Raw genomic sequence first — 21,360 nt, 5'->3', positions numbered from 1 at the left:
TTGTGTCTCAACCATAATTTTGGCCTTTCAGAAACAGACCCAGCTCACATCACTGGCCACTAGCCTTTGAAACACCATCTGCTTTAGTTTATGTTTGTGATTTGCCCTTCACACAGCTCAAGTAGCCTGATGCAGCTCATTTTGTGCTGTGTCAAAAAAAGAGTTCTCTTTCCAATGGCTGATTTTTCTGCATACCACAGACTCCATAGCAGCCTTTGCTGTGGGTCCTCTGGGCCCTGATGCTTCCTTTCCAACTTCCAGTGGAATGAATTCCTTATGTAGGCAACACCTAGCAACCATCTATCCAATCAACATGCCTCTCCCCACCCTCCACCTCAGTGTTCACCACAATCCTTGCTCCTGTAAACCGAACTGTCCCGCCCGTCAAATGTGATAGCTCTCATTGGCAGAATGGTGAAAACTATAAATTCAAGGATGGCCATAGTTCACCTGGTATAACAGGCAAATGAAGGTGATAGGAACACCAAGGTGAAGGGTTTGATTAACAGGATTACATTTTGAGACTGGAAATTAATTTTATTCTTGATCTGATTTTTGGCTTAATCTATGCCCAACATGGCCTTATAAAACAAAGCATCAAGGTGTGCAATGGCTGTACTGTCCTAGAAATGTTCAATAGTCTGTCAGTGCTTGATATTCCATCTGCTCACTTAATGACTATGACCAGCTGGCTTTCCAGTTAGCACAGTGAACTCCAGAGATAGTCTTTAAAGTCATTAGTTTTCAATGCAACACCAAATGGAGGCTTAGATACTTAGGGATATGAAATGAGTAATTGAGAATTGTTCCACTTGATAACCTTTAGAATTTTAAGTCCCTGAACTGAAAATGAAAGCGTAATTTGAATGTCCCTAAATGAGCATGCTTATTGTTTTAACCTTCATGGCTGTGGGAAATGAGTCATCAAACCTGTAATCTTTCAGCTCCCCTCGAGCAAAGTTTTGCTCTTAGAGGTTTATGGTGACTGTGTCACTGTGTAGTGAGGAGCTTCAATCCACTAGTCATAGCATTTCATATACAAGCAGCATGCCCCCAAAACTACAACAGAGTACAAGGGGATTAAATGAGGATTAAGTAAGTAAGTAAAATTTATTTATATAGCATATATAAACAACTTGCATTGACCAAAGTGATGTATACAACACAACATAAGCAGATAAAATAAAGGACACCAATACAATTACAAGTAACAAACAGTAATTACATATAACATTCGTATTCATAATCTATTCAAAAAGAAGTTTGTACAAGTAAGCTTTTAGACTTGATTTAAAAGCAGAAATAGAAGAGGCTTAGCAAATAGCAGATGGTAACGTGTTCCACAATCTTGAAGTGTACATAGTGAATGCACAGTCACCTCTAAGTTTCAAATGTACCTTCAGAACAGCCAACCAGTTCTGTGAAGAAAACCTCAGTGATTGCTCCATGGTTTAGTGTGTAAGTAAATTGGTGTTGTAAGAGGCAACTGATCCATTAAGAGCTTTAAAAACAAATAAAAGCACTTTATCTGAATCCTGAAATGAACCGGTAGTTAGTGGAGTGAAGCTAGGACTGGTATAATTAGATCTATATTCTTAGTGCTAGTAAGTAACCTTGCAGTGGCATTCTGTACTAACTGTACAGAATTGTCTATGGGCAGGCTAATCCCAGTATATAATGAATTATAGTACTCAGTTTATGAACAAATAAATATGAGTGATTTTCTCAAGGTCAGAGAAGGAAAGAAATGGCTTAAGCTTTGCAATGGTTCTAAATTGGAAGAAACTGCTTTTCACCAAAAATATGATTTGACTCTCAAGAGAGATCAAAATCAAAGAACTAGGATTTTCCTTTTTCACACAGGAAGTCGAGTGTCCAAGATTAATGGATACACTATTTATAAGTAGAAGAGATCCAAATAGAGGAAAACTCTGGCTTGCTTTCATTTGACTGAAGTAAACTGGCAGTCATCGAACTTTTGATGTTCTCGACACAATTGTTGAGAAACACTAAGGAACAGTTATCATTAGGTTTCATAGGAAGTTTAGAACTGTATGTCGTCTGTATAACAGTGGAAACTAACATTATGCTTCCTAAAGGGAAGGATGCCCTAGAGGGAACATATGTAGTGAGAAAATGACAGGCCTGGAAATGGACCCTTATGGAAAGCCACTTGAGATAAGGAGGAAAAAGATCTACAAATGTTTACTGAAATATGCTGTGCTCAAGATATGAATTAAACTACCATATCTCCCACCAACTGTTCTAAGCAATCTATTAATATATTGTGGTCAACAATTTCATGAATCAGTTGAAAGCAACAGATCGTTTGTTGCTTTGAGAAGGATAGGTCCAAAACTCTGTATAGCCCTAAAACCTGACTGAAAAGATGACCTAACTAAGATAATATTATTACAGAAAAATGGTAAAAGATGAGAGAAGACCTCTTTCCAAAATTTTGGCAAGAAATGGCAATTTTGAAATAGATCAGTAGTTGCTGAGATTTGTAGCTTCAGGGTTAGTTTTTTAAGAACAGGTTTAACCACAGCATGTTTAAAACTACCAGAAACAATACTAGTGGACAGAGAAGTATGGATAGTGGCAAGGATTGTAGGTTCTATGATAATAAATGTCTTTTACCATCTTTGGGGGATTAACATCCAACAAACTTAGTGCTCAGTACTAGATTGGTTAAATCCAAAAGACAGTTTCAGTCTCACGTATCACATCTGGACATGGTAGAGGAATTGGGAAAACCTCGCCAAGAGAAGTAAGAAGTTCCTATAGTCTCAGTATTCATTATAAATAAATTCAAGAAATCCTCACATAAATTAGGAGAAGAATTGTGTCTAAAAACCATAGTGTTAATTAAAACATTAATGGTGTTAAAACCTTTAGTCTGTGACAGTTTTTGTTTGAAAAGTATTCTTCCCTTGCAAATTTGACAGCTAACTGACACCTAATCATTTAGGCTACTTTTCAAGATATCAAGATTTACTTGAGGTCTATCTTTTTCCATTACCTTACCACTATTCTACATTCTTGTCTAATAGTTTGAATGGTAGTATTTAACCAAGGCTGGATAATAGGCAGATTCAAGGTGTGTAAATAAAAACTAGAGAAATCACTAGCCATGGATGAGTCAATATAACGGGAAAACCGACCAAAAACAGGAACCGAAAGGTGATATGCCAAACACAATAGGCCTATGATTAAGCAGTATGCTAAGAATGGGAAAGAGATGTCATCTCATTTACATTTATGGCATTTAGCAGACACTCTTATCCAGAGCGACTTACAAAAGTGCTTTGTCATTTACTCATAGAATACATCCTAGTACAGTACAGTAGGTTAGAATCAAACATACCAATGAACTAGAACACTGTAGAATACAGAAATTAATGCTGATACCTAGAAGTGCAAAATACATAAGGTCTATCTTAAACAATGATAAGTGCTATAAACAATAAATGCTAGAGTTTGTTAAACATAAACAACATAAACAATACCCTACAATAAGTACTAATTTAGTCAGTCAATATGGGAGCAGGGTCCGTTGTCCTTTAAATATTCTGCAAATAGATGGGTCTTTAGTCTGCGTTTGAAGACTGCAAGGGACTCTGTTGTCCAGAGAGCAAGTGGGAGTTCATTCCACCATCTTGGAGCCAGGACAGAAAATAGTCTCAGTGCTTGTCTTCCATGAGGCCTGAAGCATGGTATTTCAAGCTGAGCCATACTTGAGGTTCGAAGTACTCAAGGTACGTTGCAGAGGTTTGATGACTCTTAGAGGAAGACCAGCAAGTAGCAAGTTGCAGTAGTCTAGCTGTGAGATCACAAGAGACTGCACAAGCACCTGGGTAGCTTCCTGTGAGAGAAAGGGTCGAATCCTTTTATGTTACAAAGGAGAAATCTGCAAGACCGGGTCAGATTAGAAAACACGAGTTGAGAACGACAACTGGTTGTTTAAAGTTATGCCCAGGCTACAGGCAACTTCGGATGGTGATACCAGGGAGTTCTCGAAGGAAACTGTGAGGTCATGGTAAGGGATGGGAGTACCTGGGATGAACAGAAGCTCTGTTTTACTGGGGTTGAGCTTCAAGTGGTGGGCTCTCATCCATGGCGCGATGTCAGTCAAGCATGCTGAGATATGTCTCGAGACCTGCGTGTCAGAGGGTGGAAAAGACTGTCATCAGCATAGCAGTTGTAGGAAAAACCATGAGAGGATATTATATCACCAAGAGAACGAGTATTCAAAGAGAAGAGAAGGGGGCCTAATATTGAGCCCTGTGGAACACCAGTGGAGAGTCTACACTGTTTGGATGTGGATCCTCTCTATGTCACTTGATAGGACCGTCCCTCCAGATAGGACTGAAACCATCTCTAAGCAGAGCTAGTCACACCAAGCCTGGCGAGAACAGAGAGAAGAATGTTGTGGTTCACTGTGTCAAAGGCTGCTGAAAGGTCTAGAAGAATCAAAACAGATGACAGTTTGGCAGCTATAGCAGCGTGAAGTTTCTTAGTCAATGCTATGAGGGCCGTTTCTGTAGAATGTGCCGATTTGTAGCCAGACTGTTTGGGATCATGCAGCTGGTTCTGGTTGAGAAAATGAGACAATTGATTATAAACTGCTTGTTTGAGGGCTTTTGAGAGGATAGAGAGAAGTGATACTGGTCTGTAGTTGGTAACACTGTGGCCTTCAAGAGGACTGGTACCACCCTGGCAGTTTTGAATGCAGTAGGCACGTATACAGAAGATAAGGAGTGGTTGATGATGACAGAGATGAAAGGAAGCAGATTTCTTGCAATTGTCTGGAACAGAGTGGAAGGAACTGGATCCAGTGGACATGTAGTTGGATTGCTGGAAGTCAGGAGTTGAAAAATTTCATATGAGGAGAGAGGAGAAAAAGAAGTCAGAGAGTTGGATGTTGGGGAATGCACATTGATTGGAGGAGTGGGAACAGAAGAAAAGGATTGCTGCATTGCTGCAACCTTCTCCTCAAAGAAGGTGATGAAATCCTCTAGAGTAAGAGATGAGGAAGGAGGGGGAGGGGGTGGATTAAGGAGAGAAGAAAAAATAGTGAAGGGCTTGCGTGGATCAGATGCTGATGATTCAATTTTTGCTCTGTAGTAGGATGACTTTGCAGATGTTACTTCCAGTAAGAACTTGGAAAGGAGAGACTTGTATGAGCTGAGGTCCGAATCTAGGTGAGATTTCCTCCACCGTCACTCTGCAGTGCTTAGTTCTCTCCTGTGGCAGCGAAGTGTTTTTGTTAGCCAGAGGGCAGGAGGGGAGGACTTTGCAGGTCTAGAGGAGAGAGGACACAAAAGATTCATTGATGAGGAGAGTGTAGAAATGAAAGAATTTGTAACTATATCCAAAGAGAGAGAAGATAGAGAGGATGAGGAAGGGTGGACAAAATAGTAGAAGTAAGGGAAGAAGGAGTTATGGAGTACAGATTGCGATGGAAGGAGGAGGAACATGTTGGAGAGGACTGGATGGAAAGAGATGGAAGAGAGAGAAGGATAGAAAGTGATGGTCCGAGAGGTGGAGGGGGGCGACTGCGATGTCCGATGTTGTGGTGGTACGGGTGAAGATCAGGTCCAGAACATTGCCTGCTTTGTGAGTCAGAGGAGCGTGGTTGAGGGTGAGGTCGAATGCTGTCAACAGCGGAAGGATGCAGGAGGAATGCAGCTTGTCTGATGGAAGGTTGAAGTCACCAAGGAGAATGAGTGGATTTCCTTCAATGGGGAATTGACTCAGAAGGATGTCGAGCTCATCAATGAAGTGATCTAGGAAACCTGGAGGGCGGTAGATGACAATGATAAGAAGTTTGGTGGGGAAAGACACTGTAACGGCATGAAATTCAAAAGAGGAGATGGAAAGTGTGGAGAAGGAAAGTGGAGTGAAACGCCACTCTCGAGACATTAGTAAACCTGAGCCACCACCCCTGCCAAGACGCCTCAGAGAATGGGTGAATGAAAAGGCAGAGGACAGGGCAGCTGGAGTCGCCGAGTTCTCAGGGGTGAGCCATCTTTCTGTTAGAGTCAGGAAGTGTAGGAAGTGCAGGGATGCTAGTGCTGAGATGAAGTCAGCCTTCTGGACAGCAGATTAGCAGTTCCAGAGCCCTCCTGCCACCATGATATGTGATGGTACCGAGCATTGTGGGTCAGTGAGGTTGCTGAGATTGCGACGTCTATGATAGCGTCGAGGAGATCTGTGAGATATGTGAACAGGAATTGTGAAACACATTTCAGATGCTTGATTTGTGGATGTATGAGATAAGAGATTAAGATAATATGAGAAGATACTTAGCTGAGTTTGTGAAGTCCGGTAGGTGAGATGTAGATGAACATATATGTCTGTAGCAAAGTCATCCTAATTTAACTCAGTTCAATAAGTGCTGAGCCCGCCCCTTAATCTCAACGCCTGTAGGAACTTTGATTAAATGAAGAGGTAAGATGACAGTTAAAGTGATGGTACAGTAGTACTTGAACGTAAACATGAACTAGGCCTTAGGAAGAGTGTGCCTTGACTTACATACTGTTTCACCTTCCACCACATTGTTATATGTGATGCCATGTTATATGTGATGCTTTTACTTTTCATTGCTTGAATATGCTGCACAATATAAAGAATACATACAAATATGTTTTGGATCTTCTGAAAATGTCTGTTCAGACCAGACATCTGGAGGTAGCATGTGAAGAGCTGGTTAAAGGTTTAGAGGTTGGTATGAAATAGTTGAGGAGTAATTTGAGTTTATGATGCCCCTGGTGTTACACCTGGAATATTAGGTGAGACATTGTCTCATATAAATAAGCTTGTCAAATATCTCTTGACCTAGAACACAAGTGTTGTGCAAGTAGTTACCATAAAAAGTGTCCTATGTTTTTATACCACCCATGAAACTGGGAATTCTTGGAATGGGGTTACTGCTCCAAAGCATTTTTTCCCATAATTTTTTTTATGTGGTGATGTGTCTAAATGCAAAAGCAATCTAAAATAAGCATGGTTGATCTGTTTATCAGTCACTCTCACCAGACTCGTACTGTAAAAGAAGCTCAATCTCACCATACTCAGATTTACAGAAGGCTTATAGTGAGGTAAGCACAGGCTGAGCTTTGCCAGACAATGTGCTTCCACTCTAGGCAGACAGAGGCAGCAGCATGGCTGGGATGGGAAAAAAAAAGGAAAACATGGCACGCAGGAGAGCACGTGCGGCACACTCTGGGAATGTTTAGATATCTCCCCCGGTATTCCAAAAGGAAGGAGGAGGAAGGGAAAAATGACCCTGCATGCTCTAACTGTAACTGTGGGGGGGGCTGTTCTCAGACTGCAGCAGACAGAGGCACAGCATGATGCACAGAGCACTTCTTATTTGGTATTTCCTGCATGACCCTCGCTGCTGGCCGTCTATGGGGAGAGGTGCGCCCCCGTTCTCAGACCCCGTCTTTATTAATTGTTGAAGGGGTCTTGGCTGCAGTCCAGCCCAAGAGGAAGACTGACGGGGGCTGGGGGGGGCGGTCAGTGGCATCTGGATATTAAAGCTTTGCCTGTACCCCAAAAAAATTACAGCATATATCAGGAATTTTCCAACTAATGATGTGCGGATGTGGTAGCACAGGGGAAAGAGAGGCTGACTGTGCTCTCTTTGTTCACTCATAGAGGCCCCATGCAACATTCCTGTAAGCTCTGCATACTTTGGCAGCAGTTGCGGAGCGCCTTTTTTTCTCAGCTCACTTGTGACTTCATATATCTTTCGCTGCTCTTGGCTGGACCTGACAGTATTGTTGCCATTGTAAATGGGCTTTTAAAAGAGCAGGGGAAAATCCCCAAATGACTCTGATGCTTCACAACAATGGTTTTTACAGCCTGTTTGCCTGGGAGCTGAAGAATGGCTCATCTCAAGACAAAACATGGCAGGAGAGTCAGTGTGAAGTCATCCCATCCTCATGCGTTTGCTCATCAGACCTCAGTATTCATGTGTAAGTGAGGCAGGGTACTTCATTGCTATGGGATTGGGAGGACTATGATTTCTATTCCCATCATCATTCAAGAGGTGCTATAAGAAAAGGCCAATAGTCAGCAAAAGTGATAAAGCTCTAATGTATAACACTTTCTTTTGTAAAGACCCTTTACAAACTCCTCATCCTTCACTCTTTATTGAAAGTTACTATGATTGAATGAGGTAAGTTTTCTATACCACAAAATAAAGACATAACTGATTTGCAGTAAATATTGTACAAAGGTGTGAGCAAGATACCAGGACCAGGAATCTTCCATGCATTGGCTAATGATATCACAGTTCAGGTCTCTTATTAACTGAATAACTGATGAACAGTCAAGACTCATGTTTTTTAGCAAAGAGTTTTGTCCTCTGTCAAGTTAGTAGGCTTGTGCCTTTAAAAGCGTCCAGGCGCGGTCTGAAAGAATGCGGACAGAGGACTTGTGCTGAAGGGGTCTTTCATCCTTTGCTTCCTTTGAGAGAGAGAATGTAAACACAGGCTTTCAGCCAAGCCTCGTCGGCCACTCTTATTCTCAGTCACATTGTGATTCTATTGTTTTATATCCAGTGAGGAGTGGTGAGGGGGTGAAAGTGGGGAGCTCAACAACTGGATGGGCTCGAGTGCTCCAGGCAGACGCATACAGCCCAGCGGCTAGCGCCCAGTCAAGTGAGGGCTGGGCAGCCGTGCTGAGAGGAACTGAAGGGCTAACCCCCCTAACCGTGCTGAGTGGGCCTGCTCTGTCTCAGCAGATAGGAATGCCCAGAATGCTGTCCTTTTGATCTGAAGGCAGTCAGGACTGCCATATTTGAGCCTTCTGTTAGCATACAGTGCAAGACACAACTCAGTAGCACAAGCTTGAGAGAGAGTGAAAAAACAAGATCGATGATGAGGATTACCTCATGCGAATAAGCATTGCTGAGGAATTTCAAATAAGTCCAAACTGGTACTTAGGTGCTGCCTATTAAGAGTAAATAAAAATGATATTTGTTTCACCTCGTGGACGTGGAATGAAGGAGGTGGGGTTTAGCGGACTGCAAACCTGCTCTGAGAGGGGCCTGTTTGTGCTGTAATGAAAATATGGAAAACAAGCCTGCGGGTGTGGGCGGCTGGCATGGAGAGAGAAGGCGTTTCATGGCCCTGAGCCAGCAGCCGTGCCCTTGTCTCAGCTAAGACGCTGCTCCTGCTACCTCCCAGCACGCCCTCTTAGGTAAGCAGAAACGTCTGGCAGCCACTGTCAGTTGTCATTACACAGACAGTGGCTTGTGCTATTTGACAGAGGAACACTTCTGTGGGTAAGTGTCACGTGATGCACTCTGACAGTTTTACCGACAAGTGAGAAACTGAAAAGAACTTTGAGAATGTTAATATCTTGCGGGGCACAATGTGTTGGCAGGTCCCTTTAGAGCTAAGCCAGTGCTCAGTATGTTGCAAAAGATTTGTCCCCAGCCATAATCAACCACAACACATTCGGAGTGTCATCAAAATAATGTCAAGCAGCTTTTTAATCTGTGCAGGTTTGTTTCTCAATTCTACTTGACTAACTGCATGCAGGTTCTGCACAGCCATAGAATGCGTGCGTGTGCATTTATGTGCCTTTGAGTTAATAGAAGGCCACACCACAAACATGCAGCGCTGAGTAAAGCGGATATACTTTTGCTGTTCTTCCTAGAAGTCATGCAGCATCCACCAAACAGTGCTCAGAGTTCACTTTAGGTTGCATCTTTTTCAATAAAATGTGTAGCAACCATTCATAGTCAGAACGGATTCTGATACAACCTAGATAGAGTAATATTCATTGATCATTCTTTCATGCACTAAAGTTTAGTTCTGAAAGCAAGCACAGGTGCTAACCCACAGATCCTTTTCATCATGGTTTCTAAAGCATGTCAGTTTCCATTGCTGAAGGCCTCCTTATGAAATGAGTCAGTAAAGTGCAGAGCCATGTACTCTGTGCCTCACTGATGGTAAACTCCACTGCCTGACTGGCCATGGTCAAACAAGCTCAATGAAGTGTAATTTTGAATGATAAGGTTCAGAGTGAGCAAGGGCAGAGCTATTTTAGGATGAATCATATGGCCTGCTAAAGTCACATGACAGTAGAGAGACTAAACTGTTTCATCCTTTTGACTTCCTCTCTAGTTCCCCCGAATCAGGAAGACTAAGATGAGAAAGTGTCAACATAGCACATGCTGTCCACCACTAAAAATAACTGCATAAAAACTCACTGATCTTGCATTAGGTCTTTTGTTATACAATTGTACCATTCAAGACTTTGATCAGTGGTTGATATGAGATTATAAAGGTGATTTCATATCTTAGCCTCCTGTTGTCAAAATGACTACACATCCCCCTGGAACTAAGCAATGCCACATAACAGTGCATTGCAAACAGCATGGGTCCTGTTTGTCCTGCTGTACACTACAGGAAATTTCTCTAATTAGGCCTTAATCGATGTTGTGAGGTCTTTCTACTTATTACCTTCATCATTCATACCCAAGCTCTTGTCAAAGAAGTCATAGAAGATGCTCTCTTTCTCTCACTTTCTTCTTCTTCCCTTAACTCTCTCTCTCTCTTCCTCTTCCTCTCTCACACTCTCTTCATCTCTCCCTGTTTCTTCCTCTTTCTCTCTCTTCCTGTCTTTTTCTCTTTCTCTTCATCTCCTCTCTTCCTCTCTATCACACTCTTCTTCATCCTCTCTTTCCTGTTCTTTTCCTCTCTCTCTCTCTGTCTCTCGCTCTCTCTCTCTCTCTTTCTCTCTGTCTCTCTGTGCTGTGTTTCCTGGCCGTGTGCGCCAAAGTGCCTCGCGTTTTATGATGCGCGCCCCTCATACATGCCCCAGGATTTGCTTACAAACACAAGGGCGGTCGTTTTGGCCGGCGAGCCACAGGGTTTCTGGGCGGTGAGCCCATGGCAGCACAGAGTGCTGGAGAGGGAAAGCACCTGGAAGTCGTCCACTTTCTGTAGAGGGGTCACTGAGTTTTGCCTGGACGCCCTCCCTCTTGTAGCTGCTAGTGGCGCTGGTCTTCTCTGGGCCTAGTCTGACATGGACCAGGTCTGCCATGGCTCCTGCAGGACTCCCAGACACATATGCCTCTGGCTGAGTCTTGCATGGTTTTAGCGCCTAAACATATCTTTAAGAGGACTGGAAGACTAGAGAAGATTCTGTGAAGGGGAATGAGAGCAATGGGATGTAGAAGCTATATGGCTTCTTTGGCGATATCCTATTGATGTGCAGTGGCCCTGGATGGCGTAGAGGCACACAGAGACCATGTGAGACCATTGCCCCAATGACTTACATTGCCAGATCTGATTTCATATCTTACATGACCTGATCACAGGGGCACAGGAACGTTTTGATGCATTCAGCTATGAGATTCTGGACTGCCAGAGAGCAGCATGTGTCTGCCACTATCTGCACTGTGCACTAATGAAACCTGTGAGGGACAGACACCAGGGAAATTTTCCCTCCATGCTCTCGCACAGCAAATCTTGGACACTTGTCTTTCTCTCTTTGCTTCTTTGCATTTTACTAGTTCTTCTCTTGTGCATGTGTCTTTTAGGTGGTCACACTGTGGTACCGGGCTCCAGAAGTGCTCCTGCAGTCCAGCTACGCTACCCCAGTGGACCTGTGGAGTGTGGGCTGCATCTTTGCTGAGATGTTCAGGAGAAGGTGAGATGGCACACAGAGCAATGCTCCTCTGAGCACTCCTCACCCACATATGCCTTTTTACCCCTATACTTACAAATGCTGCAACTCACACAGATCTGAAGGTGATTAACTGATATAGTTATGACTCTCAAAGCAGAAGGTGTCATGTTCATTTCGAGGTTAAGGAACAAGTCAGGCCTGGGCAACCTGATTGCTCGGTCGTGTCCCTGCTGCTGGAAGTTTCACACTGCTTATGCATCACTTTCAGTTGTTTCAGAAAATGACACAAAAGTGATCAGAGCATAGACGCGGGGTTAATGCATCTGAGAGGGAGCCAATCTGAGCTTCAGAACATGCTCAGTGGGGAGCCCTGATGCTATGGTCTCTAAGTTGATAGGTTAGCTGTTGTGGTCTTAGTCACTGTAACTACAGATTTAGACACTTTCACTGTATACAGTACACAGTTCCGACTGAAGAACTGAAGTGGATCCTTTCACATGAGAGTTCAGTGACATTTATCACGCTTATTTTGAAGGATTTGGGTCAGCCTGTGTTAGCAGAACAACGCAACATGTGCTGTCCCAGGCATTTTTATTAGTAACTGTTCCTCTGTTTCACAATGTGTGGCGAGCATATGAAATCTAGAGGAGTGTTTTTTCTTTTCTTTTTTTTAAAATGCCCTTTCCTTCATTGTGACCACATTTTTGCAGTCAGTTGGGGCTGTTAAACTGTCGGAAAATGTTCTTGCTGTTTGCTGTGGTTGCAGAAGGCAGCCGAGGACTCCACAAGGCATGTTCCTGTGTCAGCTGCAGCAGGCCTCTCTGTCCCGCTGCTGTCCTACAGGCCTCTCTGTCCCACTTCCATCCTGCCCTGTTCTGCTGCTCAGCTAACTGGCAGACATTTGTGATAGCACTTATAACTGGCTGTTTACTATAGCATGCCCCCTGATTTGCATCAGTTTGCCTGCTGCATGTGGATAGATGTTGTGAGCATATACCTGCTGTATGTAGATGTGCATTATGAGCACATAAAATATATTCTGTATGTAGATGAACTTCTTGAGCACATACAGTACATTCTGTATGTACATTATGAGCACATTTGTGTTCCAACAAAGAGGGAAAACTGTGAAAGATAAGCAGCTTTTCATGACAAGGTAAGGGTACTAGTAAGATCAGTTTGCAATCTGAATTTCCTTCCCCTAACCACCACCAATAAGACACATGCCCCCACTGTATAACGGCAAAAAACCACAGGTGGGTTTCACGCGATAATGTGTGTGTGTTATTGTGTGCGCGTGTGTGTGTGTGATGCAATTAACGTATGCCGTTTGTGTTTCTGCACGCGTGTTTCATACTTGTCAGTAGCATCACTGATGGCATGCTGATTGTCCCACATTGTGCTGGGGAGGAAGTGTGGGCAGCTGCCTTCCTCTCTACGCTTGTGTGGCCAGACTCTCTGATAGCAAGGGGAGGGAGAGGTGTGCGGCGTCCACAGATCCACAGATCCGTGCACACACATCCTGTGTTTCACATCCTTACAAGCCCACCTGTGTGTTTACTCAAGTGGACTTCCGTCCAGTATCCTGAGCTTCAGGCGAAACAGCAAACATGTCTGATTAAAAAAATGCATATACATGAATTTCATGTTGCGTTGTTCCATTGGTAATTTTACTGTACTTCCTGCTCTTATAGCAGGCCTGAGGCATGATCTCTGACTGTTAATGATGTATCTGTGTGGTCAGAATAACCCTAATACAGCTGAGGCCTTGACTGGTCTGTGCGTGTGTGTGTGAGAGAGAGAGAGAGAGAGAGAGAGAGAGTGTGTGAGAGAGAGAGTCCCTTTGTATGGGCTTGTCTAAGGTGAGGTGCTGCTGTAGCAAGCCTTTTTCCCTTTGACACAATGGCCTGTAGAGTGTAGAGAGCCACTGTGCTTAGCTGCTGGCTCTGCTCCAGGAGTGCCTAGGGCGGAAGGGAGGTGCTTCCATCCCTGCTAACAGTGCACCTCCTTTTCTCTCTCTCCTGGAGATGATTAAGAGTATACTTTAAAAGGCCACCTGTTGCAGATTAAAGGGCACCTGGGAACAGTCTTTCCGAGGCTTCCATTGGGATCTGTGAGAAGTGCATGGCACCACAAGAATGATGGAGTAGTGGAAGGAAGACACATACCACCTGCGCACGGTGGGGGTGCTTGTGCTGACCACAGGTTATTGGGTATTGTGTTGCCTTTTCCTGCGGTTTTAGTTTTCTTCAATGTTTAAGCAGCACATGTCACCTTAGTGGAGTTAGTTCTGTGGAATGCTGCAGGGAGTGCACTGGAACACACCATTAAGGCTCACTAGGAATTCTGAAGTTTCGTGCAAGTCTGTATTTGCATATCTCAGATGGCGGAAACATTAGTCACTGTGTTTTATGAATGACATTGCAAGTGCTGTTGACATTTCAACAGTCCAAAGGTCATACATGTCACATTAGCATAGCCCACTTAAGACGACATTCACATCTTTGTTTACTTTCTCACAATACACATATGCATATGTATACATATAGGGAGTGTGTTCTCTCTCTATGTCTCTGTCTCCCTTTCTCTTTCTGTTCCTCTCCGGCATACATAAACACACACTCACACACACACACACACACACACACACACACACACACACACACACACACACACACACACACACACACACACACACACACACACACACACACGTGCACACACGCTGAGGCATTCCAGAGGCTATCAGGGTGGAATGTGGATGGAGGAACTGGCACTTGGAGTGACTCAGCTGCATGTGCTGGCCTGGTGCACTGGCTGTGCCCACTCCCTCAGGAAGCCTGCATGCAGCATAATATCAGCCTTGTGCAAAAAGCCCCTACTTCATTCAGACTAACAAGTAACCCTAGGGCAAGAGAGAATCCAGCTCCGGAGAATTTCAGCCATACTTGTTTTGGCATGACCTAGCATTAGGTGTTTTTTCCCACTGTAAGAAAATAGAACTGGTTTTGTCCATTTTGCCCAGTTAGACCGTGAAGTCTCTAAAGGTTTCTCATTTCAAACCTGCGGATCTCTGTATGCCAGATGAATGGCGTGTCAGTTGCACTTCTCAAATGACAGGCAGTTTGAAAACAAGAAAGGAACAATTTAATTTTGGTTTTCATGTGTAAAGAATGCTTAGCATCTGAACCACACTGTGACATAAGGGGGTTTTGTCCAATAAGCCAATATCTATGGTTGACAGGCGCTGAGACATGCTGACAACATAGTTTACCCTGCTACACAACCAATGGGCAAAGTGAAACATATGTCTGTTTTAGCCTAATTTTCTCTGTCAGAAAGGCCTTTTTGAGGTGATGGGGTAAGTCAAAGGAGAGAGCTAGCACGTGGTCTGAGCTGCTCTTTGTCTCATTACAGTCGAGAGTCACTTGGGTTCCGTGTGAGCCTAAAGTGTGCGGCCTTGTGCTGATCCCTGTTGTTCTGCAGTAGGGCACCCTCTAGTGGTGAGATGGAGTACAGCCGACATGCATTCTATTACAGCACAGTGTATAAGTATAGGTCGTTCTTGAAACGGTGAATTCTTTCGCCTGCTCGATGCTCAATGCACAAAGCTTGCACTGAATAGTCTGTTTAAGGACTATGGCTAAAAGAGTTAATTCATTTAAGCAATTGGCCACTGAGAGTAAGCTTGGTTTTATTAGAGGTTAAAATTTTCTTTCTGCTCCATTTTGTAACTCATTCAGTAGGATGGCTTTGTCTGTCTGTGAGCAGGGAAGACAGAAGACCTAAAGGCTGCTCTCAGCCTCTTTCTCACATTCAGATAAATCAAGCTGTTCACACAGCTCATGGTTTTTTCCCCACACGGGGGCTTATAGACAGCCAAAAGCAGGCGCCAGAGTGAAATAGCTCCCCATCCTTCACCCCTCATTTCTCTGATGGTGGATGCGGTTTGGAGACGGCGGCCTTGCACTGGTGTCTGCTGGAATTTGTGCGCATGCCAGGGGAGGTGTGCCCACCCACGGGCATCCAGACGGGGCGCAAAGCCGCAGCCGCCCAGGCAAGACGTCTTCTGCATGTGGGCCTCTCCCTCTCAGCATGTGCTGAGGAAGCCCTTGGTTTCGTTGCCTCTCTTTGTAGGCTCTCCTCGCTCTTGCCCCTGCCAGGAAACTGCTGTGCTTACAGTAGCGCTGCTCATTACATCAGTGCTGCTATATGACCTGGCTGACCCACTACACAGTGAGGGTATTTTTCCTCTTTATATCAATCTTTCTTCTTTTCTTTTTTATAGTCACTCTCTCTTATTCTCTCCTGTAGAAAATGATGACTTATTTTTTGTATGAAAACTAATTTCAGCATTAACAAATGCACAACAGTAAATGGATGGAAGTGTTTACAGACAAGTGTCTGTGTTACAAGTGTGGAAGTGCTACTACCAAGTGCAGTTTATATGCTTGCATGCTCTGATGTGGTCCACAGACTGTGCTCTGTTATTAGGCTTATTCAAAATGATTGTGTGATATCAATCATAATGCATGTGCATTCTAGTGTTATGAGTCACAACACCACCGGTCTTGTTTGTTCTTCCTTTCTTTAAGACCCCTTTTCCGTGGGAATTCTGATGTTGACCAGCTGGGCAAGATTTTTGAGTGAGTACTGTTTTACCAAAGAAAAGCTGAAAAGGCTTCTTTGAATATTTTTAACCAGGATCCCATGATTTGCAACCATGTCATTATTATTATGAGCAAGAGACATCACTAACAAGTGATAATGTTAGTGAGGTTGACAATGACAATGACAACGATGATGATGATTGTGGTGATTCCAGTGTGGTTGGTGTTCCTTCTGCTGAAGACTGGCCCCAGGAGGTGGGCTTGCCCCAGAGTGCCTTCTCCCCTCGCCCTCCCCAGCCCATAGAAGAACTTGTGCCAGACATGGATGATCTTGGCAAATCCCTTTTACTTGTGAGTCCTCAGCACCATAATATTTTAGTAGTTTAAGAAGCTTTGTAATTCTATCCACTGCCTAAATCAAGTTGCTGAGCACAGTCTTTACTGAAGAACTTTGAGCATATTAACCATTTTCTCTCCTTTTTTTCCTTCCATCCACACAGCAATTTCTGTCATTCAATCCAGCCAGAAGGATATCAGCTTATGATGCGCTGTCTCACCCATACTTCCAGAGTCTGAACAGCAGCAGCAAGAGCCTGTATGCCCAACCCTTGCCCAGCAAGAAGCCCTCCCTGGAGGAGAGAGCTGCATGAAAGTCCTCCAAACCCTTTTTACAGACTTGCTGTGCCCAAGGCTCTGACTCCAGAACCACGATGCCCCCCCACCCTCCGAACTTGTCTTCCGTCACAACTCCACATGCTGCTTTTAGGTCTCTTTAAAGTATTACAGCAACTCATGGTTGATCCTTGTCTGCTGTCAGGCAGAGTGGCCCAGTGGCAGGTAAACTTACTCACTGCCAGGGGGGATTTACAGAAAAAGTCAGAAGCTGCTTTCCTGCCTGCCTGTCTTCCCCAAAAATAAGTCCCTCTGCTCAGAGGAAACTGCTGCCAGCTATGCGATATTGAGGCTGCTACATCACAACGCCAGGGATCACTCTGTGCTTAAGGGTGCCAATAAACTGCCAGAACGCAAGCAAGGCTCATTGGCCTGTCACTGCCCTAAACCTGCAAGCTTGGGCCCCACTGCCTGGGACTGACCTGGCCTCACATTTTTACTCTACAAAACACAAGAACTGTCACTGCCAGGGTAGATCTGTTGAACAGAACCCCACTAAAGAAGATATAACCCCTTATGCTACTAAAGTACCAAGAATTATGGGCCAAATTATTTCCTTTAGTTACTTGTCACCTTGTGGCCATGGCCTCCAGGCTAAGGCTGGCCTTTGTGAATCTTCACAACAATGAGTGCACATTTTGGTTCCCATTGGTTTGGTGCATTATAGAAGATGCCGTAAAATGCTGTAAATGTAAGATGAGGAGGCATAAAGCTTTTATCTTTCTCCTCACCACTGACAAGGCATTTGGAGCACTGCTCACTGCTATATTCTACCCCAGAGACACCAAACACTTCTGGGCCGATTTTCTGGACCCAGACTAAGCCTAGTCCTTTTTGGCAGAGTACTTAAATTTACCATTCATGTCTGGTAAATTGGCCCTCTAAACTTCTAGTAATATGTAACAACACTCCCTGGCTTAATGCTAAATCAGATGTTCCATTCTACTTTCCACACTGTTCAATTATTTTTTTAAAATATCAGTGTTGATCGTTGATTACTTATTGTTGTTTTTTTTAATGTTGGTTTTTTTTTGGTTTTTTTTTGAAGGTGTAGGGCCTTTTTCAAGAATACTATATCCCATGTATGATGTCATACAGTGTGGCCCTGTTACTGGGCAAATGGTATAGTAACTCATTTATGTAGTTATTAAAGGGATGCCCCTTCTTGGGTAGCATGTTGCTATTAGAATGAATCAGTATCAAAGTAAGTGGATATGTATACAGCATGTGGTTTTGGTATATAGCTGTAGTGCAGTAAAGTATGAAAAACCTAGTTTTAGAGATGGCGATTGAGGTTTAAAATTTCAAAAGTCAGGTCATGAGAGCGTTCGCAAAGGATGAGGAGGATAATGTGAGAATTGCGTGACTGCTGGAATTCAGGACTTTGTATATATAGTTAAAACTCAATAATTTCCTTCAGAATTTTATATCTGTTAGATGTTTGGTTAGAGAGTAGCTGGATGGGTCTCCTCTTCTTTCATACTACAGATGAGTTTGAAAGGAGGGAGATAAGGAAGAAGAGAAGGATGCTGCTTTAGAAACGTAGGACATGGCTGAGGTGGGACTAATCTGAGGAGAAGATACACACAGGCACTGTAACACAGACCTAAACCCACAGGTTCATCCAGATAAGCACTGGTGCTTCGTTCATACACTCAGGATCTCAGTAGACTCATTGGTTTGTATTTACCAGACAGCTTGAAGTATACCCACTAATGCAGTTTGGAGCTTCGCCTTGCATAGTGAAGAATATGAGGTCTGATAAATACAACTCACTCTCTTCAACTTTCCCCTCTCAGGACTATTTATGATTGTGGTTTTAGATTCAACATGTTTCAGGTCTAAATCAACTTAATCATTGTTATAGCATATTAAATTAAGTCAGCAAACTATTCACTGTATTAATTCTAAATTAATTTAATTTCATTCATCATCATCCGTTTTAACACTGTTTGTAACATGGCATTCTGGACTCATATTTGAAATGAGAATAAAACATGGAGGTAGTTATCGGTCTCTTTTTTTCTGTTGTGAAACAACCCGTCACTCTTTTATACTGCTAACATACCTTCACTTTTTTGTGTGATGGTAAAATGCTTCTTCTCTCTTGGCTGGATTTACATTTTTGTACTGCTTGACTGATTTACAGTTATCTACTGAACAGTAATCAAAGCATAACTTTTCCATCAGACAGCAAAAAAGAGTGGGTTGATTAGTTTTCGTTGGGCATTAGATGTCAGAAAATATGGATGTTTTCATGGTAAAATATGTGATTGTGGCTTTCACTCTGTTTTTTTTTGTATTCAACTTCAATAGGCTTAAATGGTCTGAAAATAATTTCATGGTGACTTAGAATTAGCTGAGTTGCAGGTTAAAGCTCTGAAATGTAACATTATAAGATAATTAAATTTCTATGTTGACATAATATAGCTCCGTCAACAACAACAGCACCTTGAAATCGCCCATCTCAATGTCTTTCCCTCTGAAACACAAAAAGCTTTTCAGTTATTATATTTTTAATTTTCTTCCCATTAAAATGCATGAGGGTGATATAAACAATAAACTGAAATATTTCCCATTGTTCATACTCCTTTGGTTTAGTTAAAAATTGAAATATAATCAGCTGAGGTTTTTTTTTTTAAATTTAATCAGTTATTATTTTTCAAACTTGTATCATGTTGCTGGGTAGTGGTTCTTTGCATTGACATATTTTATAAAGCTCCTTAAACTTTGCCTCCACTTTAACTGTATTCATTTTGTTTTATTTATTGGCATTTAAATGGTAATACTTAAAAAAACAAATTGTGTGACAAGAAACAAACCTGTCTAATTGGGTGATGGTGTATTGATGGTGCTATTCTATAACTATTGCTTGAACTTGAAAAGTTATTTTCTTTGGGGCAAAAATTTTTATCAAAAGTACAGTAAAGGTAATTTGTGTCTTTCAAGGTTAAATTTCCATTAATGACCAGAGAACATATTTAATTAGATATTTAAAACTGCTATTAAATATAGCCAATGAACAGACTTGTATCTGCACAAAGTAGTGTGCATAGTTTCTAATGTTACAATAAACATCTTCTTAAAGCCTCAAAACTATATACAGATTTGATTATATTTGGTAATTATTCTTTTATGACTCACTGATAACTTTTTTTTTTTTTTTTGTAAAATGTTACTGTGCACCACACATATGGGCTTTAATGTATTTCTTTGTATTTCACTGGAAAAATAAGCAAACCATCAAGTTGTTTTGTTAGGCATTTTGTTTCCTTGACTTTCCACTTGTTAACATAGTAACCAGAATGTTACAGGCTGTTTATGCATTAATAATAATTTGTTGTTCTGTTCTATGGATTTAATTAATTGATCATTCTCTTATTTACTGGTGTATTTTATTGTTTTTTTCCCCCCTAGATAGCAGTCTTTTAAGCATACAGAAGTTAGTTTTGGTCAGCTCCTCATTTCTTTATTAGGTTTTAGAATATTTGTTCTGGATTTTGTCTGTTCTTTCAGAATTTATTTCAGAATGTGGTTGGCACTTACCAAATGCTGAACTGTTATTTAAAATAGGGGTTCATGACACAAGCATAGCATAATCTGCATTCTTTTTTCATAACTTCATATTCTTGTTCAGTTATATGATATGGTGACCTAAAAGTATTTTCTTTTCTAATAAGCAATTACTTTCCACTTTTATGTTTTTGAGCAAGGAAGGCATGTAACGGATTGGTAAAACAACTAGTATGATAAATATAACAGATATAAAAATCATTTAATTAATTAGCTATAAGCTACAATCAAATGACAAATTCAAATGGCAGTATCTTACCATTATCAGCACCACTGAAGACCAATTCTATAACTGTATACAGCATAAAATATCAAGCTAATTTCAGTGGTTTTAGACTTGGTACGGTCTGTGCTTTTATTTGTACACTATACCATTTTTCAGAACAAAATGCTTTATTGCTTTATCCCATTTTTGATCATGCTCAGTTTAAAGCTTTGATTGCAGAATGTTTCCAAGTTTTACATGAACCAAATTAGAGAGTATCAACACTGGTCAAAGTACCAGCATTTTTAAGGCTAAAAAGGTGAGCAAAGTGTGGATAGGTTTTTTTTTAATTATTATTGTTGTTGGTTTTTTCCTTTAAACTGGTTTGCTGCTAAAATTTACATAGGCTTGGCTCAAATTTATGAAAAAAGAAAAAGGCCCATAGAGTTCCAATTTAATGCCATTATATAAATAAAGCTGCTTGTGCTATGTGTTGCATACTGTTTGACTCTTTTTTTATTTGAATAAATATTTTAGTATATACAATTATTTTGTTTAACCTTTTGTGTAATTTCAAATAATTGTGTGTTATTGCAACATATTTTGAGTAGCTATCGACAAAATCAAAATCAAAATAAGTCAGTA

At 41.9% G+C, this 21,360-nt stretch overlaps 1 protein-coding gene and 1 long non-coding RNA gene across 2 annotated transcripts in view; one reads left to right on the top strand and one right to left on the bottom strand.

Annotated features, from left to right (window-relative positions):
- The window catches only part of cdk6 (cyclin dependent kinase 6), a 34,033-nt gene extending 12,822 nt beyond the window's left edge, over nt 1–21,211 (top strand). Inside the window, exons 4-7 of the mRNA XM_027012100.3 lie at nt 11,567–11,676; nt 16,251–16,301; nt 16,481–16,616; nt 16,766–21,211. Of these exons, the coding sequence (XP_026867901.1) occupies nt 11,567–11,676; nt 16,251–16,301; nt 16,481–16,616; nt 16,766–16,915 (447 nt within the window). The 3' untranslated portion in view covers nt 16,916–21,211. The remainder of the gene's footprint in view (nt 1–11,566; nt 11,677–16,250; nt 16,302–16,480; nt 16,617–16,765) is intronic.
- On the bottom strand, nt 1,086–11,485 carry LOC145652135 (uncharacterized). The gene is made up of 2 exons (XR_014118351.1): nt 4,057–11,485; nt 1,086–3,865 (listed from the first exon to the last, which is right to left on the bottom strand). It is a non-coding gene; the product is annotated as an uncharacterized LOC145652135 (long non-coding RNA).
- Nucleotides 21,212–21,360: the final 149 nt, after the last annotated feature.

The sequence above is a fragment of the Electrophorus electricus genome, chromosome 2, assembly GCF_041902795.1.
Source record: "Electrophorus electricus isolate QZ-2024a chromosome 2, ASM4190279v1, whole genome shotgun sequence".
Taxonomy (NCBI): Eukaryota; Metazoa; Chordata; class Actinopteri; order Gymnotiformes; family Gymnotidae; genus Electrophorus; species Electrophorus electricus.
Note: the sequence above shows the minus strand (reverse complement) of the source record. Positions and strands in the feature narration are given on the sequence as shown.